This window comes from Gasterosteus aculeatus, chromosome Y (assembly GCF_964276395.1).
Source record: "Gasterosteus aculeatus chromosome Y, fGasAcu3.hap1.1, whole genome shotgun sequence".
Classification (NCBI taxonomy): Eukaryota; Metazoa; Chordata; class Actinopteri; order Perciformes; family Gasterosteidae; genus Gasterosteus; species Gasterosteus aculeatus.
Window position 1 is genome coordinate 14,220,397 of NC_135709.1, and position 25,969 is coordinate 14,246,365.

A 25,969-nucleotide genomic window follows, 5' to 3' on the forward strand; every position below is an offset into this window, starting at 1 on the left:
TTCCCCCCCCCCATTCAATTCGGTCTCAAGATGTTATAATCAATTATCCACTATGGAGTATCGTTTGGGGTTTTCCTGATACCAGTGCTAAAACGATACTTTGAAAACATACCGGTGCCTACAACAATACTTGTTTTCCATTATTTTACTTCAAATTATGGACAATACATGAACAGTTTACAGTAGACACACAGTCTCTGTAAGCGCCGGAAGTGTATGTATTACATCTTTGGAATTTTGGCAATATTAATCATTTAATTTATGGTCATTGTGCAGGAACTAAGGATATGTAACTTGTATTGAACGCATTTATGTTGGATTGACGCTCCTTGTGTGTCTCCATGTATTTACGTCGTGATTGCAGTAGGTGCAACACAGAAGAGCTGCATTAGGCACAAGAGCATATCGTTTATCTGCTGTGTGACAGAATGTAGTAATTGTATATTATGTTGACGCATTGCAGCATAAAATAAACACAAAATGAAAAGAATCAAATGATCTCCTGTCATTCGAGGAGGAAGATTAAGTCACGTGTCTGCAGCTTAATACGGCTCAATGACAAAGAACACCGAAGCAACGCCGCCGCGCCCTCTGTTTACAATTTGGAACTGCTGCTGGCAGACGGGCAGTGCACGTCGGACAATGTCGGTGTCGCGTACAGCGCCGGTGGCCGAAGAGAGAGACGTGCTGCTCGGCATGGTGGCTTCGCTAGCAGTCGCCCTCTGATTGGGTTTCTGTAGTAGCTTCACTAGCAGCGGCGCAGTGATGTCTGCTTCCTATAGCACGGCTCGTTAATGCCGCTCTCCCATGTTTAAAATATATAATGTTCCGCCTCCACATTACTTATATTCTGATCGTCCCGGGTCTTTGTTTGTCGTAACTCATGAGATGCACTTTTCCATATGTAGCCAACCACGGTTAAATCTACACTTCCCTGACACTGGATGATTCCTGAGCTACCGAACTTTTCAGGCGTTTACACCGCCGCGGTGCGAATTATTTGCGCTGCGAGTATCAGAGCGTCCTGCGTCTCTTTAAAACCATATGAATGATTTCAAACGTAATCTTAAATGAACCACATGACCATAGAAATATAACAAATTTCCATGACTTTTCCAAAACTTTTAGGATTTTATTTCTTTCCATGACTTTTCCAGGCCTGGAAATTACCATTTTGAAATTCCATGACTTTTCCAGGTTTTCCATGACCGTACGAACCCTGCGAATAACACATCTATATATATGATGAAACCCCTCCTACAGTGACGTGTTTCCGGTCAAAACTAACGGCCATCGCATAAAACACCCTGAAATGGCGAATTTCCAATCAAAACCCCGCACGTCATCGTCAAAATGGCGTATTTATGCTTAAACAGTGCACGCCCCCCTACAAATCCCGCCCCAAAATGACGTATTTCCGTTTCCACTCGTAAAATGACGCATTTCCGGGCATGACCGCAAAATGGCGGCGGTTACGGCCACTTCCTGTACACGCCCCCTTGCGCGTGCATGAGGTCAAAGGTCAAATGCACACCCCCCACCACACCCCTCCTACCTCCCAAAAGTGGTGCTTTATTACTACTGTACGGAATATGAATACGTTATACGTATATTTCTCATTATGCATTAGTTTTACTACGTCCTGTATTTTAATGACTAAATCCATGAACTGCTGCCACTAAATCAAACTTTATTCTGGTCATGAGCAGTAACATTTTGTTTTTGACCCCATACTAAACTTGATTTGTGGTTTGATTGCCTTGATTGGAAATTCCAACTCTCTTTCATTAAGGCTGCGCTCTGACTGGAATGTAGCTAACAGGAACAGGCATTTTGCATTTAGTCTGCTGCATGGCTTTGATCAAATGTTATTGCTCGCTTACGGAGTTTGGCTTCTATATGGCGCATAGGGGTGGTGCTCCACGGAGCTCCTCACATATCCAGTTCAACAGGAAATTCCCATAAAGAAACAGTAATTCATAAGAGGGAACAGAACCTATAGCCAAAATCGTCTATTTTTCATTTCAGTTTACATCAATATTCTTTTGTCTTTACATAAAGCTTGTCACAGAGGAATACATACATTCATTAGGCAGGTTTAGAGGAAGTAAAATGAGTGCTAGCGGGCAAGGGATCGACACTTGGAAAAAGAAGTAAAAACAAAGCAACTGTTCTTAAGAGTAGCACAGTCCTACCTAAACTGGTAATAGCTTTGATTAACAGAAAAGCAGATGATACAATAAAACAAATAACAGACAGCAATAGGTATGAACAAGCCCCACAGAAAGATGTGTAAATTGTTAAGTGCCATCTATACTACAGGGGTGATGAGCAAAAGAGACTGCGTTTAAAAGTGTTGGGGCTTGTTAAAAAGCAGCGTCAGACACAAGGTCACCGAGGGCAACGAGGCCGACGTGCATCTACCGAATAGTCGACAACGTTAATGAAACCCCGTATGGACAGAAGTGAAAGAATCGCGAAGAAAAGGAAAGAAGATTCATCAGTTGTTGAAAAAAGAATCCCACAGTGAAATACAGATAATTACTGTTCACAGTCAATTCTGCTGCAACCTGGCAGCTTTAAACTTGGAAAGCCTCTTCGGGGCCTGCTGGGGCGGGGCCACGTCGGGCGCCACCTCCTCCTGTTTCCTCTCCAGAATGGTCGGCAGCGCCGGTGGACTGATGGTCAGGTAGGGGACCGCTGCAGGCATCGGCTCCTTTTCGACCACCGTGCCTGAAAAGGCCTGAGGAGAGAGAGAGAGCGAGAGAGAGAGAGAGAGAGAGAGAGAGAGAGAGAGAGAGAGAGAGAGGTGATGTGGTGTCATGTGACTGATGCTTGAAGGTTCAGGGGTCACGAAAGGCGTTGCGCCGTTTTCATGCTGGCCTTCCTCGTTCACTTTTCCTCTTCAGACAAAACATTTAACGCTTGCTCAACAGCATGCCGGCTCGCATTTTAATTTTAAGAGGCTTCTGTGGGAGTTTTTGTTATGTTCTCATTAAGGGATTCGACGCTCAAAGGTGCAATTTTCACAAACCATTTCATAATATAGGCACGTTGCGTTCACACTCTTAACTGAGACTTCACACGGAAACTTAGCGGAGAGACAAAAATAGGCAGCGGGAGCTAAAAACCGACGGGGCGAGCAAGCGGTGCTGACCTCGAAGCGGCTGGCGCGGTGCAGCAGGGCCGCCGTGGGACTCTCCTCCTCCGTGACGCCGTCGCTGGTGTCGCTCTGCGTGGTCTCGTCGTGGCTGAAGCTGCGGCCGACCGCGCGGCGCCCCTCCTCGAAGTCCGCCGCGCTGCTCTCGCTCGTGTCGCTGCACACGCTGTTCTCCCGGCTGCGCGACTTCAGGATGGACTTCCTGGGGACGGGTTCCCCGTTCTTCACGTCGACAAACAACCTGGCGGCAGAGCGGTTTGGGTGAGGCTCGTGGAGGAGGAACCTCGTGGGACGGGCTGCAGTAGACCACGATCGCATCTTTAAACGTAGCCCCGTTCTCACCTGTAAATGTCCACCGGCGTTGTGATCTTGTGAAGTTCGTGATGGGAGTGACCGTTGCTGTGTCCGTTTTTCTTTTTCCTCTTGGAGTGTTCCTTCTGCTCCTTCCTTTCACTGAACTTCAACATGGTGTTTTTTCCTGTGTTTATCCTTACCTGAAGCACAACGCACACACTGGAGGTAAAACGAGCGTCAACAAAGCAGAACCAAAAGAAACAAAGACGCACTCTGTGGAACACAAGTTGTTTATCCCTCTGACCTTCTTGGGTTCGATGGTGTGCGAGAAGAAAATGGTTGGCAAACAGCTGCCTTCCTCTTCCTCGTCGTCGTCTTCTTCTGCTGCTGCTTCTTCAGCTTTCCTGCCTGAACTCGCTCGCGCTTCGCTGTGAGCGAGTTCATTTACCGCAGGAGCAGCGTCTCCCTCCTTCTCCTCTTCCGAGGATAAGGACGACGTGTCCTCCCCGTTCATGTTCGCATTATAAGACAACCTGCAGGGAAAACGTTTCCAGCAGACATTTTCATTTTGCCTGAGGATAGAAGATGTGCAATTATTAAACTAACAAGGGAAACAGTGTCTTCTCCTCTACCTGTCGTGATCATCTTGTAACTCCTCCAGCTTCTCCAGTTCATCTAATCTAGCCCACAACTCCTCTTCAGTCGTGGTGCATTTTCTGCTGCCCTCTTTCTCCTCATCCTCCTCTTTTAGGTCCAAGACAGCATCCAATTTGGGCTTAGAATTTGGTTTGTGAGCTATTCTCTGCTTTCCTGTTAAAGCAGGAAGAGAGGGTGATGTCACTCCGGGTATCTGTAGAAGCTTTGTTTGCCTTCTCATAAAGAAAGACAAATGAGATCATATCTATTAATAAGAAAAATACCTTTGGTGACAGCAATGTCACTGGTGTTCTCGGTGTCTTCTCTAATGTCCACGTAGTCCCCTTTACTCTGAGGAATAAGCAAAGTCAGTGCGTTTGCTGCCTTTAATGTCCACATTTCATACGTGAGAAACCTTGTAGTAATGCAGCGTACGGATGAGATGCTTTCCAGATCCCTCACAAGTCCAACCCTGGCTTCAAAGTTTTTCATTGTCTTTGAAAGATCACTGATTTCACTCTTCACATCTGCAACAACAAAAAAGGGACATTATCGCCACAATATGCATTCAGAGTGTTGGAAACCCACTGTGCATGAGCTGTCTGCAGGCTAATGGATTCAAATTAAACAATAAATATAACAATTGCAACCGGGCGATGAAGAGTTAAAATCCAAAACAAGTTGGGGGGGCTGAGGGACGTTGGGAAAAAATGATGACACAAACAGTTCATAAAATCTTCTGCCCTCAATACTACTTCGGATCATTAAATCTTGACAACAATTAAGCCCTTTTACTAATAACAGCAGAGGGGCCCTGTTTCCATGGCGATTGGGAGCCCCTCCAGTCAGTGCATCACAAGTGAGGAAAGGTCAAACACAGAAGGCCTGACAACTCAGCCGCTGTCTGACACATTTCAGCCAGCCATGTTTGTATTACAGCACTTAGCTCTGTAATAGGGCTGCGTGGAGGGCAGGGTCAGGAGATAGGAGGGGGGAGGAGGTGGTGGTCCGGGGGGGTAGACGGCTGCGGATGGGCTGTGGCAGCATGTTTCTGCTTCACTAAACACTCTAATAATGTTCACATCAGACATCGTTACTCGGGCCCATTTGACTTGATATAAGATTTTCCAAACGGAGAACGAGCAGCGGGGGGAAACACGTTAGATGTAAATACAGGGTTTCTGGCTCTCAATCAAACACTAGTGCTGCATGTACGGGACTAGTTTTGATCAGAGGAGAGGAAAACATATGTATTACTATTTTAAGTGTACAACAGAGGCATTGACAATGCAACATATGGGTGCTGGGGAGGCACAGGGAATCAAATCAAAACGCTCCGAACAGTTCAGAAGCAGCATGACAGTTTAAAACTGTATCATATCAGTGAAAAAGAAGGAATTCTAGTAACTCTAAATATTTTTTTTGTATTCCTGTAGTAGATAACAGCTGACAGTTTCTCAGAGAGAAGTGATGCAGCGGCGCCCTCTGCTGGAGGAAGGAGAGAAGTGTTCAGCGGCTGCAGTCAGTTTGAAACAGGGAGGACAAAAAGCAATATTTCAAAACGTTCAAGGACTCACATTTCATCCTGTGGTCGACGATCTTCTGAGCCTGCTTGGTGGAGCACTTGGCGAACCAGTTGTCACCGAGCAACGCCGTGACCTCGTTTGTGTGCACCAGCTTCCCGGGCATGAAGGCCAAGGGGCCAAAGGGCACCTGTTTATAGCACAGGGGATGAAAAAACAAGAGAGAAGCGGTTAATGATGCAGGTGGCGGAATGTGCGCGCATGAAAGTAGGAGAAAGGGAGAAATAAAGTGGCGTTCATCTTAGAAACCTCCCCACACTGCACGAGTCGCGTGCCAGCACTCACCGTGATGTCATAAGACAGCTGATCGGGAAGCGTCTGAAGGCGCTCGGTCAGGGCCTCATAGTCACCTGACACCTTCTTCCTGCAGAAGCATGTTTTTAGAAGGAGGATAACCCATAACCTATTAAAAATAATGTTGGTTTTTCATTTGAAGCCACAGATCTCATGTGAAGCCTTTGTTATCCAAATAGTTTTGGCTTGGTTTATTTTTGAGGATGTTAAAAGAGAACAATGGGAAGCAAGAGGCAGCTGTGGAGTACTGAGGGAGAGCTGGTTTCCCTCCTTCAGGGGCAAAACGAGAGTTCAAAGTGAGACTTCAACCAAAGAGGCCTCAATGTGTCGCCGTTTTTTATTTTTATCCATTTACCACCGGACAATGTGAAGCTTCAGAGAAAATCATGACAATAGATTGACAAAAAAAAGAGCAGCTGTAGCTCCACTACGCGGCCTTCTTCCATGCACATTCACACCACAGAAACATTACTTCCTGTAAACATTTAGATTTGGGCTTTGTGATTGGGTTCTTTCTCCAGTGAAAAGCACAAAACCAGTTTGTAAACCTGGAAGTTACACATTCGCTTTGAGTGATAAACAACGTGTGTCGCGGCCGGAGAAAAGCACGTACTTCCACAGGCCCTCATTGACTTTATCGCGTAGATTTGATTGTTCGATAAAAGATATCATACGTTCCAGTGGGCCTTAGTCAAAAAAAAGAAAACAAATGACACCGAAAGCGCTTATCTGGACGACCTAATCGGCACGGAGACACTCGAGTGGGACCAATAAAGGTTTTTGTATTTGTTTTACTTCTAGTTTTGTCCGGATGTTGTGTATTTAACATAAACATACAACAAAGAGTCCCACACTGTTCACCAGGAACAAACATGGTTCCAAAATCACACGGTTTGTGTGTGTGCGCTCCACCTGTATTTACCGACTGCAGGTGTTGTTTTCCTCGGGGGATGAACACTGGACTTTGTCCCTCCGTAGTGGGTCCAACTGAACACAACGGTAGAGTCAGAGAGACGTGAAGTCCCTGAGAATCGCTCGAGTCAGTCAAATACGTGACTGTCCGATGGTCGGGGAGTCTGACAGTAGGAATGCGGAGTTGTGATTACGTTATTGAGTATTTTGTACTGATCCTTTAAGCAGTGTTTGCGCTGCAGTTTGTTTCTAGAATCTCTCCTGCTTCCTTTGATGAAAGCTCGTCTTAAACCTGCTGCTTTGCTACTACAAAAAGGTGGAAAGATGCCTTCAGCCCATCTGACAGTTCAACAAACAATAACGGACTGTGGGGGTGTTGGAAACGTCCCTTCGTGCACTGCAAATGAGGGTAGAAGTGTCTAATTAGGGTGCACTTAACAAATGCCTCTGATTGGCCAAGTTTAGTAGTGTTTAGTTTGTTGATTTGGACGCGAGCCGGCGCTTCAAACCACAGAGCATCAGTAACGCACAGAATCACACTTGATCTCGTGGCGAGCATTAGGCAATAAATGATGCCGTTCTGTGCCTCTGACAAACACAAACTTTGTGAAAGAAATTAGCGGACAATGACAGGAGCATAATTTTGGGCAAAATATTCCTTCATTTGTTTAAAATTAATTAATTTATAGATATGGATCACTCAGGGACAATGTGTGTCAACCCTTCCTATGCAACTGATTGAAATAGTATATGTGACTTTCTCAATGCTTACCAGTGCAGAATCCGACTCTCACAGTCTTTCACCACCTGTTAGGACAAATCAGGTCAATAACAATCACATCTACACAATGCAGACTCTTGTGTCAAGGTTCACAATCTGCAAGACGTGGTAAAAACGCTGTGAATAATACCAGATTTCACAACGCTAAACATCACTGATCAGTGTTTTAACCGGTAGTGCAACTAACGTTACTACCAATGCAAACACATAGAAAGCAGAAAAACCAGACACACAGAAAAAACACACACACACGCACACAACCAGACAAAGGAGGCCACGCACAGCTGCACAGACACCATTCAAATGGTCCGATCAGCACTAATACACCTTCTCCGGGGGATGTGAGCTCATGCAAAGCACGTGTTTCACACAACTGTGTTACATGCTAAACTTTGTCATCGTCGTATTCAAACAAATGTAACTGCCGGACTTCCTGGCTGAATGGGCTCAGAGGGGGGAGCGATGGGGGTGTTAGTATCGTACTTTCTGTTAATCAGAACAGTTCATTCAAAAACAGACGGGGGTTTTGTTTGTTTTTATACAGTCTGGAAGCCACCGACGAGCCCAAAGTGACCGAGAGACCACACGGACATACACACACCTCCCCGCTGCCGACATTTAAAGTAACGAGAACTTGAACATGTGAGCGGCTGCAGCGAAGCTTCTAGAAGAAGGGGGGGCAGTCAGAACGGTTCACTCACGGCGCACTAATGCAGCTTAGTGCACACACACGTGTTTGTGTGTGTTTAATGCGTTAAAGGTGGGTTCGGGGAGCCGCGTGTTTTCCTGGCTAGCAGCGTCACACATGTCAGCAGGGGAAGGGGGGCTCGTTTACCTTCTGGTGTTCCTCTCGGAGCCTGGCAACTCCGCCGAGATGCTCCACGTTCATTTGACCCTTTGCAGCCATTGTCAACGTGCACGACGGGAGAACCAAAAAATGTGTGTGTGTGTTTTTTCTTTTTTGTGTGTGAGCCCAAAACAAAAGCTCAGGGGTTGCAGTGAGTCCTGAAGAAGTGTTTATGAATGCAGCCGCGGCGGTTCCTCGGACCCGTTCTGCTCGTAGTCATCAACGGGACGGTGATAATTATCCTGACGTTCGGGGGCGATGACATTTCACACTCTCATTTCAGGATTTTTGCATGACGTCCCAAAAATATCCACGGTTTTGATATCCAGAGGTGAGCAAACAGTCCTCGTCCCTCCTGCTGCGACATGTACCTCGCTCAGCCGTCAAGACGCGAGGCGTCACCACGACGCTTCCGGTTAGAAGATCAAAAAGTAAAAGAACTCTGAATTAAAAAAAATACTCGTAATAATGATGCGTGTTACATTTTTTCTGTATTTGATGTTGCATTTTACTGTTCAGCATATTGCTGCTTTCCATTCTCCATTATTTATGACAAATATATATTCTATCAAGTTATTGATGCTAAACAGACCACAAGATAAACACCTCAGTCCCGTTTTAAACTTTTATCTTGAAGGCAACATGTTAGAATTCCCGTTCCTCGGCCCCGTGACGCCATCTTGACGCAGCTGCTCCTCTGCTTGCCGCGGTGTTGTCTGGGTAAAATGTGGATGATCGCACAAATGTAAACAGTCGACTTTAACGAGCTGAAACCCTGCAGCAGCACTGACCAACTCACAGTAGCACGGTGACAACAAGCACGACCACTGTCCTGTCAGGGAGTTGTCTATTTAGAAAAGCACAAGTTGGTTTTCCTCGACCTTCGTAAAGGTGAATCAGTCTGCAGCTGCACAGACGTTATTATTACAGATACTATTTGAACACACACGTGTCCCTATGATAGTCCACTATAGTTTGATAATAGTAATCAGATGTCTGTACACATGAAGTAGCTCTGAGTCACAGTCGTGGTAATCAAGTTTGCTAATGAATACAATGCACCCATGGTTTCTGCCCACTTCTTCTTGGACGCTGATTGGCTGTTTGTGTTGCTTTCAGTTGCTATCGGAAGTTTGACTTGTACCAGTTTTACTAGTGTAAGCTAACTGTTGATATGAGCCCATTAGAAATTCTAATAATCCCTGCTTTACCTCTTATATTTAGTATTTCATTCATTTCATTCATTTTAATCACAACTTGCACGTCAATCAAATATAATCCATTATAACGTAAGGAGCATTTTCAGTGACTCGCTGTCTCATCTAAATACATCAACAAAAAAACTTGGAATCCGGGATTGGTCGAATGTTCCTGAACGCAGCATTGGGGCCTCTCCCATCAGCCATTGCGGTGACAGTCACGCAAGCTCAGAAATCAGGAACCGCCGACCAGTGAGCATAGTTGATAATAATAATAGCATCTCAACTTAAGCCTTACACGTTTCAATGAGGATTTCATGAGGCAGCAAGGTACGTTGATGCGGTTTACTGTAGTTATTACTATAAACTTTGTCTTTTACTTTGTTGACCGGGCGACGGAAACTTTGAAACGTTAACCTTTGGCTTTTGACGCTTTCTGATGCAATCAGCTATCATACTGGTCTGCCTAGCGTTACAATAGATAATGACTGTGTGCCACGATATTTAATACTTACACAGGATAATTTATGCCATTTACTGATGTCACCCTGTACATTGTTGATTTGTAAATCAGCTGATTTGATATTGTATTCCAGCTACTTTTACAGACAACGTGTTCCTGATTTCTTATCCTATTCGTATCAGATTGTTCCTGTAGTTATCATTTCTGTCACGTCTTCTGAAATGACGAATCTGACCCACAGCATGTGTCACCGAGTCAATGATGTCATGAGGCTGTGTTGTGAGTTATCTGCCAATCAGCAAGTCCAGACCACAGTGAGGGGCTCCGGGAAGGGGGCCGCAGCAGCTGGGGGTCTGGCCTTCGCAGGAGGGTTGATCGGGGGACCTCTTGGCATCGCAGTCGGTAGGTGGAGAAAGTGCAACAGTCACTGCAGCCTGGGTACCTTTACAGTACGTGTATTTGAACCCTCTCGCCCTGCAGGCGGGGCTGTCGGAGGCCTCCTGGGCTGCTGGATGACCAGCGGACAGTTCAAGCCGCTGCCTCAGATCATCATGGAGCTCAGTCCTCAGCAGCAGCAGAAGCTTTATGACGATCTCCTGGCGGTCATGGGAGACATCCAGTGGACAGATTTGGTTCAGCTAACTGCTCTGGTGATGGGCAACGCCACCCTGAAGCAGCAGCTTACGGCGACCCTTCTGGGGTATATCTCCAAAGAGCTGCAGGCGCAGGTGCACTACGTGGATTAGTGTTTGCCGACCCCGATTCAGGGGTTCAGAAGACTGTTTTTGTCATGCTGGAGAGACTCTTTATCAAATGGGAAATCAAATATTGTAAATTTGCACAGACGCCATGACAGTCCTGGTTACAGGTTACACTGAGTAATAAGATTATTGTGAAAATGGATGGATAACTGGATTTGTTTAATGGAATTGAAAATACACTCATCAGTTGACTTATAACTTATTTATCCATTCATGGCACTTATGATAATATTTAAATACAAAAGATCATGAATGGAATGAGCACCAACTGTACAGTTTGAAATATTTTAATTTGATGGTAAATTACGTTTATTGTCAATGATTTGACCAGCATCTCCGCTCTTTATATTGTATTTAAAGGAATCCAAAATAAAAAGGTTGGTGTGTTTCACTGGTTCACACACATTGTTCATTGGAGTTAAATTCAAAAGTTCTTTATCTTACTTCGCAGTTCACTTTCTTTGCTGCTGCTGTTATTGGTGTAAAGTTCTCATATTCCCAAACCAATTTGTTAAAATGGAAAAAGGATCCTTAGGTTTTCTGGATGGTCCAATCATCTTAACGTAATCATTCAGCTTCTCAGGCTGCTTGTTCATTTGTATGCACTTTTGACAGCTCAACTTTAGGTAACCATGAAACAGGCCCCTTTATAATCTTTATTCAACTTAGGTTATTATAGTCTGGTTTATCCAAATGTGTTTGACGATAGAGCGTCTAGCTTGTGTGCGCATTAAACCGAAGGATCCAAGAACCATACAATAATTTATTGAATTATGTCATTATTATTAATGGTTCCTTTTTTTAAACAAGGAATCGTCATCAGGATCTGGTTTGGACTTTATCACACAGCTCCAACACAACATAACATCAAGTTTGGTGTGGAGGCCAAGGAATGTGGTCTGATCACAACCCGCTTTTACCATCTCCCCTTTCTATAAGCTCGCCCCAGTATATCGGTAGGTTGAATCACTCTATCCAGTAGTGGTCTGAAGCTTTTGTATTTGCAACAAAGAGATGTAATACACATTTGCTTTTAGAGTGTTGTTTCATGCACTGTCACAGCAGTGCATTGGTTCAGCCCTTTATGTAATTATTCTCCTCATTTGGGCATTTTCTGCCCTCAAAAATCATTTTTCTTTTAAGCACCCTTTCACTTTGAAACTTTCGTGCTACATAACACTATTTGCAAAAGACTAAATGCTAAAAGTAGTGCAGGATAAAATAAATACAATATCATAGAATCAAAGACACGCTGTGTTGTTGTTTTTAACGAAAAAAGAAAAATGAGCTCAGTCATAGAGTTAGAAATATGTCTTTAATAATAATTACACACATTTTATGTCACTCATCTCTCGACAAGAGCCATCAAAAAATACCTATTACTGAGAGGAAACGAGACCACATTTATCCCACTATGACCGTATCCTCGTCAGGGAACTCATAGAAGGGAACTTCCAGATTTAGCGGAGCGGGTCCCTTTCTTATTCTCCCTGAAGAGTCGTAGTGGGAGCCGTGGCACGGGCAGTAATAGCCTCCATAGTCTCCGGCGTTGGCGATGGGCACACATCCCAGGTGGGTGCACACGCCGAGGACGATGATCCATTTGGAGTTGAGCACTCGCTCCCTGTCATGCTGGGGGTCCCGAAGCTCCGCGATGTTCACGGCCTCCTCTGTTGCAATTTCCTTCTCCGTGCGGTGACGGACAAACAGGGGCTTCCCTCTCCACTTGAAGGTCATGTTTTTGCCCTCGGGGATGTCGCCGAGCTTGACTTCGATCTTGGATAAGGCCAGGACATCTGCCGACGCGCTCATCGAGGAGACAAACTGGGTGACCACCGTCTTCGCTGCGTACACACCGACCACGGTGGTCGCGCCAGTGACCAGGTACGAGAACGACCTTCTGGCCTCACTGCTCTCCTGGGAGGACTTGTTGGGGTCCGTCACCTCGGCGCGGCGGTAGTCTGTGAAGTCAGGGATCTTGATATCTGTGTGGGCGAGGCGGATCCTGCAAGGAGCTGAAAAGAAACACAAGAAGTTTTTAAAGGCAGAGGCGTCAGATGGGAAAATTGCAGCGTCATCTTCTTATTTTTGTATATTAGATAGGAGATATTTAGGATGCCATCACTGAAAACGAACAAATATTCACATTTGATTAACTCATACAAGTGAATCTATGTTTTTTTTTTAACAAAGAAGACCTTTCACCTGTATTGGTACGTGAAACAAAACAATAACAACAGGGTCTCACATCCTGTTCATCTCCGTAACCGTTAAATTAACGTCTTTGAGCCGTTTTAAATTAGAGTTGACCTTCTATCATGTTTCACACGTCAGGTGACGTCATATCACAGCTGTTTACCGTTTATTACAGACGATGAAATGAAGACACACCAAACGTACATTACGTTTTGTTTAAATGAGAATGTTATTTAGTCAGTTTGCGGTCACTATAATAAGTCGCGTTGTTACACCAGAAGGCACAAACGCGTCGTTCGGCCTCACCAGCAGAAGGCAGCAGGTCCGCGAGCCGCAGGCTCTTAACTGTCTGCTTTGTCGCCTGCAAGTACGGGGAACGAGCCCCGACGCGAGCAGACATGGACATCATCTTGGCCCAGAATAAGGGAGCTCCACGCCGATGGTCCGCGGAAACGACACGACCTTGCGAGTAAAAAAAGATATCGCTTTGCGTCTCCCTGATGTGCTTCCCCAGAAACTCCACCCGCCCTCTCAAGGTTCCGTGTTACCTATGGTCTGTTTTTTGATTATGCATCGCGTAATTGCACATGTTCACGTGTTTTGATTAAAGCCATAATTACATTTTATGTATTCAGTACTCAAATATGCCAACGGGTTGAACCAACGTGCTCGAAATTGCACAACCATTTAAGATAGCGGAGGTTTTTGCACAGGCGTTTTTCTAAGTCAGCTGTGACTTGGGATGGGGGGGTCCTCGGAATGTATACAAGGGTCCGCTCACCAAAAGATGGAGAGCAGCTACACAATGGTAACCTGAGAGAATACAATTAAATGAAAATGAAAATACCAAAAAGAAAGCTATTCCTCCTAATTATTTTTGCCTACGTGGCATTTTCCCTCTATGCTGCATACAATGTCTTCTTCAGCACCAAAGTCATCTCCCGCGTTCACACGGTGGTGAAGAAAGAGACGGGGGCGCTCTCGGGTAATATCACCGTAACAGCTAACATTAGCATAACCGTTATCCGGTCCCGATTGCAAACCGTTTCCAAAATAAATTACAGTTTGAACGCCGTTTTTTTTATGGTAACTTGAGATGACGGGAAAGTGTGTGTGTTGCGTTTGCAGATGGTGTCAAAGACGACGGTGCTCCGTTTTTAGCCCGTGACTGGAATCCGTGGGAGAATGAACAGGTGGACTACAACTCCGATCTCACCAAAAAGAGGCAGGCCTTCAAACAGCAACTGGGTCGAATACACCAACCCAAACGATACAGGGTGCAGATCTGGGGTAAAGCTGCCATAGGTGGGTCGTTGGTATCGTGTAACTGTCACTGGCTGCAGCGAAGGTGACTGTTGATAGGTAGGCTTACTCCTTTGGCCTACCTGCGCGGCGGAACAATGATACCAGAGAATGAACGGACGTCCAGACGTTTATCTCTTCAGCCATTTAACTCGTGGCATTTTTGTTTAATGCAGGCACGACATGCTAAACTGCCCGCTCACGGGAGAGACGGTTACACATAGAGAAAAGGGGCGGGGACACTGCCCTTATATGGAAGTGGTGCTCTCAATATCACATGACTCAGGAATCAGGAAACAGTTACAGTTACATGCATCCATACACTCTTAACAGTGACGTTATGTGTCCTGGTGGACGGGAGTGAAATGACGAGTATGTGTCACCACATGATTTAAAACGTTTTTTTTCTTCTTTTTCATTAAATCTTAATTTTTGGTTTTTCAAGTATTGTGTTTGATCATTTGCATTAATTTCAACATTTGCTTTATCTTATCAACTTACATTATAATGTCGAATAGAATATTAGGTGCAAGAAAAAAGGAACTAGGAAATAGCAAATGTTAAAACAAAATACAACCAAACATCATTTTAAGGGCTTTTGAAATACATAAAAGTTTGATGCATTGAAATACAGGAAACCACTGACGTATTTGACCTCATGTTAGTAGCGCCTGCAGCATGGTTTACATTTCCCAGGTCATCACAGGTTTTATATGATATCAAAAAAGATAATTATAAGTTCAATACATTGAAAATATTACTGAGTTACTGAAAATTAGATTAGATTTCTAATTATATATATTTAATGACTCTATGAATTAACAGAGAACCTGGGGCCTCATTTATAAAACCTTGCGTAGGATTTGTGCCAGAAGTGGCATACGGCTGAAACATAGGACGTGCGTACGCACGTCGCAGTTTTCCCTTAATAAATCACAATCACTTCTAAATGCAGCGCAGCTTTTGCGGCTTCATGTCACGCCCATAGTTGCCCATATATAGTCTGTGGAACGCCCACAAATGAATATTAATCGATTGCGAAATCATGAGTAACACTGAGAGGAAAACGAAGAAACGTAACTTCACTCAGTGTGAAGTCAAAGTTCTCATTGGCGAGGTGGAAAGGAAGTAAAATGCTTTTTGGAGGGCACAGTATTGGCATTACTAATGCCAAGGCACCACAGCAACGCTGCAGCCTCACAACCTCGTACCGTGTCCGAAATAAAGAAAAAATGGTCTGACATCAAAGTGAATGCAAAAAAGCGTGCACACCTTTTCAGGAGTTAACAATAACCTCCCTCCAGTGCAGTCGAGGCAGCACCATCTGCCCTTAAACAGGCCGATGGTGCGCTGCACTACAGCGCGAATCCTTCCATGTACCACCTCTTCTAAGAGCGCAAGATCAGCCATTACGCGTCATTACGCATTGTGATGGCATCATGGCATTTTCTTACCGTCCATTTGATTGCATCTGACAAGCAACCGCTGTGTTTTGAGGATGAATTGCATAACATGCCAATATTATCGCAGAACATATTTCTCTTTTCTTTTTGAAAATGTGTTAATTTGTATTTCTGTTTGTTTTACGCTGCAGATCGATCAAACGGGTGTTCGTGTTATTTATGAGAGGCAGTATTGGCATTTCATTTACACAAGTCTAGTTTTACACACTTTCACACACGTTTGCGCGTTTCTTGCATTTGCCGACGGTTCTCATTTCACCCGTTTTGTGCGTACGCATGGGTCCGAGCTTGCGTGAAGGACCGCACATTTTTCCGTCAAGTTTGCTTTTTATAAATACCAATTATTACGTAGAGAGCGGCGTACGGCTTCTTTTGTGCGTACGCAACGTTTATAAATGAGGCCCCTGGATTGTATTACTAAATCTCAGTTGCAGTGTAATTGAAGAGTACAGGAAAATACTATTGTGATGAAGATGAATGCTGTTGAGAAAAAGAAAATTTTACAATTAATGAAAAAAGGTTTCTAAATTATTTTTTTTAAAACATGCCAAGTTATAATTCTTTATTCAGACAAAATAATTGGATTAGAGACAGGGATACCACTAAGATGGCTGAAGTGACAGTCACCACAGTGTACACCTGATAACACTAGCAGGAGTTTACAGACATAAACACATAAATGAAATTGATTTGTGTCCTACTGTAGAAGTCAATGGTATAACGGTATGGTATGACGCCACTGCACGTGTTGCAAGTATTAACTCTGGTATTAAATGGCCATGAACCCGTTTTTTTTTCCTCAGGGATTTACCTTTGGGAACATATTTTAGAGGGACCCCTCAACCCTACTGACAAGATCGTACAATGGCAAGAGGGGGAACTGCAGTCAGGAAAGATAGATTTCAGGTAAGAAGTCAAACATGTGATACATAAAAACTGCCAAAGCCAAGCATGTTGTCTGCCTTGGTCTCCCCGTGAAACACCCCCATAATATGTAAAAGACTCAAATACGGAATTTAATTTTCTCCCTTTCCTCTTGCCTCTCCTTTCTTAGTTTTTACACAGGTCCTGCTGTGGTCCAGGGGCATGTCCCGCTGGATATGAACAGCCTGGTTCTGGTTCTGAATGGCCGGGAACAGCAGAAGGTCTCTTACTCTACACGGTGGCTGGAGCATGTCCAAGCGCTGGTACAGTCCCGCACAGTGTCACATGTGGCGGTGGTCCTGCTGGGAAATGAGCACTGCAACAACAACTTCATTGCCCCATACTTAAAGAGAAATGGTGGATTTGTAGACTTACTGTTTGTAGTTTACGACAGCCTATGGGTCAACGACAAGGATGTCTTCCAGTGGCCCCTTGGTGTTGCCACGTATGTCATTTCTTACTTGTGTGTGTTCATGTGTACATCCTTATAGCTCCATAGCAGTACATTAAACCGCAGCTTGAATAGCTTTGTCTAACACGTTGCTCTGTTTTGCTTCTCTGTCCAGATACAGGCAGTTTCCAATGATCAGGCCAAATGCCCAACTGATTACCTCCAACAGGCCATACCTCTGCAATTTCCTGGGAACTATTTACAAAAATTCCTCCAGAGATATTCTTATGCAGGTGCTTAAACAATCTGGTCTGGATAAGGAATGCATCACCACTGCCAGGGAGAAGTAAGTCATTAGTTAACAGTTACATTCTATTTATTTTAATCAATGCATTGCTAGTATTAGATCTTTAAATTGATATTTAGATAATTTATGATAACATTGTTTTTGCTAGAAATCGTTGGGTTTCTACATATTTTAGATTTTGAGGGGAACCGTTACTTTTAAGTTAGACATCAGAGGCCGAATATGTAAGCCTTTATATTATCAAACACATTTTTGCACAGAAAGAGGACTCCAACCAACCAAAAATCTTATTGGAATTGTGTAGAATGCTTTACTTTATAGTTTGCAAACTATAGACACACACAATTTAGGTCCTGTTGCACAGTTAGTCTGGGTTAAAAAGTAATTCTCTAAAAATCCGTAGTGTTGCCCTGATGTTATCAGTAGCTACTTTTTTATGTGTTCCAACATTTAAGATTTAAGAATTTTTCTTTTTTTAACTTATTAAATGAATGATGGTGTTGAGGTGACATGTCTACAATATAAATCATCTGATTAGAACAGTGCCACCGTGTCGTATTATTTACATTCATTCCTTGCCTCAGATGGCTCCCTCAGGAGACAGCAGACAGTTTGAAACGCTATCAGACGGCTCTGGCCCAGAGCGAGCTCACTCTGTGCCCCATCGGAATCAACACCGAGTGCTACCGCATCTACGAGGCCTGCTCCTATGGCTCAGTGCCCGTGGTGGAAGATGTACTGACGCCTGGGTCCTGCGCGTCCGGGTCCAGCTCCCCGCTGCGTTTGCTCAAAGCTGCAGGAGCACCCTTCGTTTTCATCAGTAACTGGAAGGAACTGCCGGCCATCTTGGAGCGGGAGAGGGGGATGAGCCAGGAGCAGAGGGTGGACAGGAGGAGGATGCTGCTGGAGTGGTACGCAGGCTTCCGTCAGAAGATGAAAGAGAGGTTCACCGAGGTCATCGAGGAGACTTTCTTCAAAAGCGGCTGACGGCTGTGTTTATCAAAACATACATTTAAAAGGTACACAGGGGTATACAGCCGTTCAATATTGGTTTAATTCATTTCTGTGGTTTGTGGATAAATGTGTCGTACTACGGATGTTGTGTGCCTGATGATGTTTAGAGTAATATTCCTATGCGGGTTATTATGAAACCATTTGTGTGTGCTGTAAGACATGGCACTTACTGCTGGTGAAATTACTCCTTTATTTTCTTCCTTTCCATGCAATACCATCCTTGAACGTCAGCGTAAAAACACCACCGTAAGAGCTTTTTGCCATTATTGTTACGAGTCCATTAAACGAATAGTTTTAAATAAAATTCACATTTGTCAGTAACAAGTTCCGTTAAGCTCACATTCAAAACGCAGAAACATCCTCTTTTTACCCTTTCAAAATAAAGGTACAATTCCCTTTTACCAGAAGATCTGCAGAGTTACTTACACTCCCACCAAATTAGTGTTTTTACAAAATAGAAACCTTAAAACACTCAATTTCAAATTACAGAATAACCTTTCAAAGGTATGGGCTAAAACTACACAGAAAACAATATAGCATTTCTTAACTGCAATAGTGCTTAAACAGCCTCTAACAATAGAACTAATTTCTGGACAGGGCGCTCCAAAACAGGCCTGTTGGTGCGCTCTCCTTTGTGATTCAGCTCCTTCTCTCCAAACAAGATTTTGGCCCGTCTCACAAGTCCATCTTTGCCTTTAATGACGTCTGAGACTGTCCCGAGTTTCCATTTGCTTCGTGGTAAAGTGTCCTCAGCATCCAGTACAATGTCACCAACCTGCAGGTTCCTTTTAGTGCTATGCCAGCATTGTCTTGTTGTGATATTGTGTAGATATTCCCTTTTCCATCTACTCCAAAACTGCTCTGTCAGGTACTGCACCTGACGCCATCTCTTTCGTCCATAGAGATCCTCTCTTTCAAACTTGCCAGGTGGAGGCAAGGCTGTGGTGGATTTCATCGTGATCAAGTGGTTAGGAGTGAGTGGCTCCAAACTGTTGTGGCTGTCCAAGGTATCAGCTGTGAGCGGACGACTGTTCACTATAGCCATGGTTTCATAAAAGAAGGTGCGCAATGATGCATCATTTAGCCTACCAGAGGCAAGTAACAGAGTGGCATTAAGAACACTTCTGACAGTTCTGATTTGCCTTTCCCACACACCACCTGCATGGCTGGCATGAGGTGCATTCATTACAAAGTCACACTGCTTTTCTGTGAGGAATACGTTCAATCTATTCGTGTCCAACTCCTTTAATGTAGCACTCAGCTCATTTTTTGCACCCATGAAGTTGGTGCCTTGATCACATTGAATTTGTCGTACAGCACCTCTTAAAGCAATAAAGCATCTCAATCCATTAATGAATGTGTCTGTGGACAAGTCCTCCAACATTTCAATATGAATGGCTCTAGAGCAGAAGCAGGTAAGGAGCAATCCATACCTTTTTTCTTGTTTTCTCCCTTGTTTTGTCCAAAAGGGGCCGAAACAGTCCATCCCACAATAAGTGAAGGGTGGGGTGGGTTCTGTTCTTTCAACAGGCAGGTCACTCATCCTTTGGCTTTCAGCTGGTCTTCTCAACCTTCGACATGTCACACAGTGGCGGATGTGTGTTGCGACTGCTCTGCTGAGTCCACAGATCCAATAGCCATTGGACCTAATTTCATTCATGGTGAAGCCTTTGCCCTGATGTTTTACTGTTTCATGATGGTGGGCGATGATCAGATTAGTCATGTGATGTCCTGGAGGAATGACTGTTGGATGTTTAAAAGAGTTAGGAAAAGGTGAGCTTCTGAGCCTACCTCCCACCTTGAGCACACCCTCTGCATCCAGGAAAGCATCGAGGTGATACAGCTTGCTGTGTCTTGGAAGCTGATGTCTCTTTTTTAATAGTTTAATCTCTTCTCCGTACGCTTGGCTTTGTATGTCCTTGATGATAAGTCGTTCTGCACTTTGTCTTTCGCTGACTGTTGAAAGGTCACACGATTTGACCTTTCTAGCACGCCGCAAGAGACGCGCCACTGCCCCGACGGCCCGAGACCAGCATGAAAACTTCTTTAATCTTCCTACAAGATCAACTTGCTCTGAGGTCTTTGTCTGGAATGTCTGAGCCCTTTTAACTTCTGGGTCACCAACAGGTAGCTCCAAAAGCACCTCTGTTGGCACTTCTATTTCTCCTTTCCACAGAAAGCTAGGGCCGGTGAACCAATCAGAAGAGAGCAACTCATCTACTGTTTTCCCTCTTGATGCATAGTCTGCTGGGTTTTCATCAGTTGGTACATAGAACCATTGCTTCGGGTCTGAGCCACGACGGATTTTCTGCACTCGATTTGCTACAAAGGTGTGGAAACGGCGAGCATCATTATTAATGTAGCCTAATACAACCTTTGAGTCTGTCCAAAAGAACTCTTCTACATTACAGTAGCCTAATTCTTCTTTGAGCATATTGCTCACTGTGACTGAGACAACTGCTGCGGCAAGTTCTAACCTTGGAATAGTTGTGACCTTTAGCGGCGAGACTCGCGCTTTTCCCATTAGAAGAACACAGTGAATGTCTCCTCTTTCATTCTTCAGTCTCAGGTATGTGCATTGGCCGTAGCCCGTGGTGCTGGCATCTGAAAAGTGATGTAATTCAGTTTTCATCACCTTTCCAAAGCCAGGAGGCTGATAGCAGCGAGCTACCTGTATTCCTTCCATCTTAACAAGATCATCTTCCCATTTCTCCCACCGTGGCTTCAACCGCTCTGGAATTGGATCATCCCATCCTGTTCCTTGATGACACATTTCTTGGAGAATTTTCTTTCCCTTGAGGAGGAAGGGAGCTACGAAGCCCAGCGGGTCGTATATGGAGGCGACAGATGACAGGATGCCGCGACGTGTTGCGGGCTGGTTCTTTGGAGAGACTTTGAAAGTGAAACAATCGCTCTCGATGTTCCAATATATCCCCAATGCTCTCTCTAAAGCTGGATCATTGAATCTGAGATCTTTTGTTTTGATGTCCATGGCGTGTTCTGTTGCGGGGATGCTTTGCAAAACGGCAATGTTGTTGGACACAAATTTGTGAAGGCGTAAACCTCTATTTGCACACATTTCGCGTGCCTCCTTTGCTATTTGAATGGCTTTTTCAGCAGACTCTACACTAATGATGCCGTCGTCCACATAAAAGTCTCTGGCAATGAACTGTGACCCTAATGGGTGTGTGTGACTGTGTTCTTTGGCGAGCTGCTTCAATCCATAATTTGCACACCCCGGTGAAGATACAGCTCCAAAAAGATGGACCTTCATCCTGAATTCCTGGGGAGGTGTGCTTAGGTCTCTGTTTTTCCACCATAAGAAGCGTAGATAATCACGGTCATTTTCTGAGACATGGAACTGATGAAACATCTTTTCTATGTCACACATCAGAGCAATGCGATGCTGTCGGAAGCGAATGAGAACACCTGTCAGACTGTTTATCATATCTGGGCCAGGGAGAAGATGTTCATTGAGGCTACTTCCCTTGTACTTTGCAGAACAGTCAAAAAACACTCTCAGCTTTTCAGGTTTTTTGGGGTGATAAACACCATGGTGAGGTATGTACCATTTTTCTCCATAAGTGCCCACATCGCATACCTCCTCGACATCACCTCTCTCAATGATGTCCTTCATGTAGTTCATGTAGTCATTCTTGTAGCTTTCATTTAAAATGAACTTCCTTTTCAGGTGGCTTAATCTTACAGCAGCAAGTTGCTTGTTATCAGGAAGGAAGGGCCTCTCTCTGAAAGGGAGGGGCATTTCGTAATGTCCCTGCTTGTTTGTTTTTATGCTTTCCTTTAATTTGTCAAGAAAAATCAAATCTTCTTGACTGACTGTTTTGTCATCTCCTTGAGTGTCTCTGAAATCAGTCTCGAGCATTCTTATTGCATCCAATGGAGTCACTGCGGGCAGCTCCTTCACAGTTACTCTGTGACAGTGACCGTTTGACAATTGTGCATCAGAGTGAGTTGCTGAACAGCCGACAATACTCCACCCTAAGTCTGTGAGAATAGCAAAGGGTTCGTTATCCTTTCCTGTTATGACACGCCTGGGTATGAGAGCTCCTGGACAATTGTATCCTATGAGTAACCCCACTTCACAGTTAAGAAGAGGCGGCATTTGATCTGCAATTGCTTGGAGATGCTGCCATCCTTTTGCCGTTTCGTGCGTTGGTATGTGTTGTCTGTTTACAGGAATGCAGTCCTTGGTGTATGCAGGAGGCAGTTTGATGTGCACAGTAGAATTGAAACCTCTCACACGCAGACCAGATGTCCGTTCACTTTTAAAGACCATATTTTCACCCATCATCGTAGTGAGTTTCAGTTTAACAGGGAAAGTAGTCAGCTGAAGTTCATTACTTACATCATTTTCAATGAATGTTGTGTCACTTTGTGTATCCAGCAGGGCATACACAAGTTTTTCTCTGGATGGATTATTGTCGCTTGACACCCACACTGGCACTATCATTGAGGTGTTTTCTGACTGACCTTGACTGGTGACATTGAGAGAAACGGCAGACGTTGGTTCCGTTTCCCTGTGTTGCGCTGACATTTCCCTATTTGTCCATTCTTTGATTTCAACTTTTCCGTAGCCATCATCGTGGAGACATGTAGGATGCCGTCCTCTGCATGAGTCACATGTGTGCCGATGTCGGCATTCCTTCGCGCTGTGACCGTGTTTTAGACATCCATAACACAGTCTGTTATCTTTGACATACGCCCTTCTGTATTCCAGTTTTCTTTGCATGAAGTCTGGACATTTGCAAAGCTGATGACTGATATCCTTACAAAGCATACAAGGGGCCTTGACCTTTTCCTTTGTTGTGGTCTGCTTACTGTTTTCAACCACAATTTGTGTGTTAAAGGTGCTGGCTTTGTTTCTTTTGCTTACCCTTGTGCTCCACTTTTCTTGACCAGAACCATCAGGTGGATGGAGAGCGAGGAAAGAGGTGACTGGATTGCAGGCGGTTTCGGCCTCCACAGACATAAACTTGGCAAAGTCCTTGAAGCTAGGGAAATCCTTTCCCTCCGTGAGACGCAATGTTACTTGCCGGTTCCATCGTGAGGCTAGCCACTCTGGCAGTTTCCGCACCAACTTCTGATTTTCCTCACAATCGTTTAGGATGTTTAAACCTTTTACATGGGGCATGGCCTGCAGACAGGCATTTAAGAAATATGAGAAGTCTCTCAATCCTTCAGCATCCTTTGACTGTATTTTTGACCAGTTGGATAACTTTTCTCTAAAAGCCTTTTGAATGATAAATGGCTGGCCGTACCTCTGATTGAGCTTTTTCCAAGCGTCGCTGTAAGCTTCACTGTCACTACGATAGAATGTCCCTTCTAGGCATTTGTGAGCTGAGCCACCTACATATCTCCTTAGGTAGTGCAGCTTGTCGGTAGTGGGAATGTTCATTCTATCTATAAGTGAAATAAAAGAAGCCTTCCACTCAACAAAGTCAATGGGATTGCCATTAAACACTGGGGGCTCTGGCATTGGAAGTCTGTTAATAGCGATGCTGTCCTGAACAGCTTGTGCTAGGCCGGATACATCAATGGGAGCAGATGGAGTGACAATTGTAGGAGGAGGACAATTTATTGCGACAGGCAGAATGTTCCGAATAGGGTTCTGAAATGACTGAAAGGACTGAGCATCAGATTCCTCTTTCACTTCTCTGTCATATACTTCAAGTCTGGCTTGGGCAGCCTTTAAGTCTTTTTCAGCTTGTAACCGTTCTAATTCTGCTTTGTGTTTTTCTAATTCCCTCCTGTGCTCTTCCTCTAAAACTCGGATCTTTTCCCGTTGACTCTCTTCCTCCGTTAGCATTTTATATTCAGCCTCCTTAGCAGCTAACTCCGCCGCTGCTTCTGCTCGCTTGGCTGCTACACTTGAACGTGTGGAGCGATGACTGCCAGTCAGCGCTGAGGCAGAGGAGCCGTAAATGGACCGGGCATAGTCAGGCTCGAGTAGCTCGTGCAAGCGCTGTCCTTCATATTCTGCATCATATTCTCCATTTACGCCAGTTAGCCTCTCGTTCAGGATTTTAATAATGTCACCTGTTACTGCAGCACAAGCATCAACCTTGCGCCTTAGCTCAGTGTCGGGCGGGCCGCACCCTCTCAATTCTTCATACACTTTCATGATTTCGATTTTCCTTATTTCCAGATTGTCTGCGAGACATGCCAATCGACTTTCTGTTAGTTCAGATTTTAGTTCTTGCCGTGTTTGTCGAGCTTGGGCTTTCCACTGTTCATAAAGGCTATCAAGTCTTTTAGCACGTTTGCTCTGCTCTTGTTTACGATAAGCTAGCATCTTTTCCGTGGGAGCTCGCGCGCGTTCCGAACGTCTAACGTTAGCTAAATCTGTAGCATTTTCATCGTCATCGTTCAACAGTTCAGCAAGCATTTCCTTTTTGTTAAGCAAAGACTCTTTTAGTTCTTGTCTAACAGCACCTTGTTCGGTTTCCTTTTCTATCATTTCCTTGTATTCCTGAATTACCTTTTGAAGGATTTCGATCTGTTGCTCTTTATCCTTGCTGCGCCGAGTAGTCTCGTTTCCCTCCATTTTGCTAGCCTTACTCCTCTTCTTGCTCTTTCCTACCACGTCGCCGTCTTCTTTTCACCGCTGCCCTTCTCCATTCTTCCGTACGAGCGTTCTTTTATATCCGTGAAAAATGTCCTTAAAGTCCGTTATAGTCCGTTGATGCAGCAGGTTAGCTGGCGAGGTAAAGCTCTTACTGTAACGGATCCCGCATATAAAGAGACATGGCACTTACTGCTGGTGAAATTACTCCTTTATTTTCTTCCTTTCCATGCAATACCATCCTTGAACGTCAGCGTAAAAACACCACCGTAAGAGCTTTTTGCCATTATTGTTACGAGTCCATTAAACGAATAGTTTTAAATAAAATTCACATTTGTCAGTAACAAGTTCCGTTAAGCTCACATTCAAAACGCAGAAACATCCTCTTTTTACCCTTTCAAAATAAAGGTACAATTCCCTTTTACCAGAAGATCTGCAGAGTTACTTACACTATTCATTAAAGAACCCCATGACATTATTTACATGGGTCATGTCCATCATCCTAATGTTTACAAAGGTGGAAAGTCTGGGCGTTTCGAAAACACTAAAATATACTGCCTTTGCATTTTGAAGATCTTATATTATTTCAAACCATGTTTTATATCTGTTTGTACTCACTTCATGTTGTGATTTTCTGGAAACACTAAACATTTGGGAGTAGAATGAGATGAGATGTGTTTTCAAGCCTCATTTGAAAATGGTGCTTAGAGCTTTTATCTTATGATTGACTGGAAAACTGATGCTGTTTCTTTGGCATGTGACAAAGTTTCATTGGTGTGGTGCATGTGTGTTTCAAGACGTTTTGGTCCTGGACTGAAAGAAGCCGATGTGCTTGTATGCATTTATTTTCATACGCGGT

The 25,969-nt window shown here is 44.2% G+C and overlaps 4 protein-coding genes across 8 annotated transcripts; 2 read left to right on the plus strand and 2 right to left on the minus strand.

The window, feature by feature from the left end:
• Positions 1 to 1,997: 1,997 nt before the first annotated feature.
• LOC120812684 (unconventional prefoldin RPB5 interactor-like) lies at positions 1,998 to 8,633 on the minus strand. Its single transcript, XM_040168841.2, has 11 exons — positions 8,496 to 8,633; positions 7,652 to 7,686; positions 5,959 to 6,037; positions 5,668 to 5,803; positions 4,526 to 4,617; positions 4,375 to 4,441; positions 4,087 to 4,264; positions 3,759 to 3,987; positions 3,503 to 3,654; positions 3,158 to 3,401; positions 1,998 to 2,743 (listed from the first exon to the last, which is right to left on the minus strand). Exons 1-11 carry the CDS (start codon positions 8,565 to 8,567, stop codon positions 2,555 to 2,557), a joined length of 1,473 nt encoding a protein of 490 aa, XP_040024775.2. The 5' UTR covers positions 8,568 to 8,633; the 3' UTR covers positions 1,998 to 2,554.
• A 111-nt stretch (positions 8,634 to 8,744) lies between these two features.
• On the plus strand, positions 8,745 to 11,331 carry LOC120812685 (protein C19orf12 homolog). Of its 2 annotated transcripts, none has more exons than XM_040168845.2 (3): positions 8,745 to 8,838; positions 10,411 to 10,571; positions 10,650 to 11,331. In XM_040168845.2, the coding sequence occupies exons 2-3, from the start codon at positions 10,412 to 10,414 to the stop codon at positions 10,913 to 10,915; spliced, it is 426 nt and encodes a 141-aa protein (XP_040024779.1). In that variant the 5' UTR covers positions 8,745 to 8,838; position 10,411; the 3' UTR covers positions 10,916 to 11,331. The 2 variants fall into 2 exon arrangements, with proteins under 2 accessions (XP_040024779.1, XP_040024778.1); XM_040168844.2 differs by lacking the exon at positions 8,745 to 8,838 and adding an exon at positions 9,521 to 10,036.
• An 895-nt stretch (positions 11,332 to 12,226) lies between these two features.
• On the minus strand, positions 12,227 to 14,667 carry LOC120812875 (cytochrome b-c1 complex subunit Rieske, mitochondrial-like). Of its 2 annotated transcripts, none has more exons than XM_078097809.1 (2): positions 14,512 to 14,667; positions 12,227 to 12,945 (listed from the first exon to the last, which is right to left on the minus strand). In XM_078097809.1, the coding sequence occupies exons 1-2, from the start codon at positions 14,573 to 14,575 to the stop codon at positions 12,335 to 12,337; spliced, it is 675 nt and encodes a 224-aa protein (XP_077953935.1). In that variant the 5' UTR covers positions 14,576 to 14,667; the 3' UTR covers positions 12,227 to 12,334. The 2 variants fall into 2 exon arrangements, with proteins under 2 accessions (XP_077953935.1, XP_077953934.1); XM_078097808.1 differs by lacking the exon at positions 14,512 to 14,667 and adding an exon at positions 13,433 to 13,642.
• Positions 13,865 to 18,702, plus strand: LOC120812786 (ribitol-5-phosphate xylosyltransferase 1-like). Of its 3 annotated transcripts, XM_040168996.2 has the most exons (7): positions 13,896 to 13,934; positions 14,053 to 14,111; positions 14,255 to 14,431; positions 16,695 to 16,797; positions 16,946 to 17,260; positions 17,382 to 17,552; positions 18,098 to 18,702. In XM_040168996.2, the coding sequence occupies exons 5-7, from the start codon at positions 16,992 to 16,994 to the stop codon at positions 18,498 to 18,500; spliced, it is 843 nt and encodes a 280-aa protein (XP_040024930.2). In that variant the 5' UTR covers positions 13,896 to 13,934; positions 14,053 to 14,111; positions 14,255 to 14,431; positions 16,695 to 16,797; positions 16,946 to 16,991; the 3' UTR covers positions 18,501 to 18,702. The 3 variants fall into 3 exon arrangements, with proteins under 3 accessions (XP_077953933.1, XP_077953932.1, XP_040024930.2); XM_078097807.1 differs by having other exon boundaries at positions 13,865 to 14,111; positions 16,946 to 17,078; positions 18,098 to 18,679; XM_078097806.1 differs by having other exon boundaries at positions 13,869 to 14,111.
• Positions 18,703 to 25,969: the final 7,267 nt, after the last annotated feature.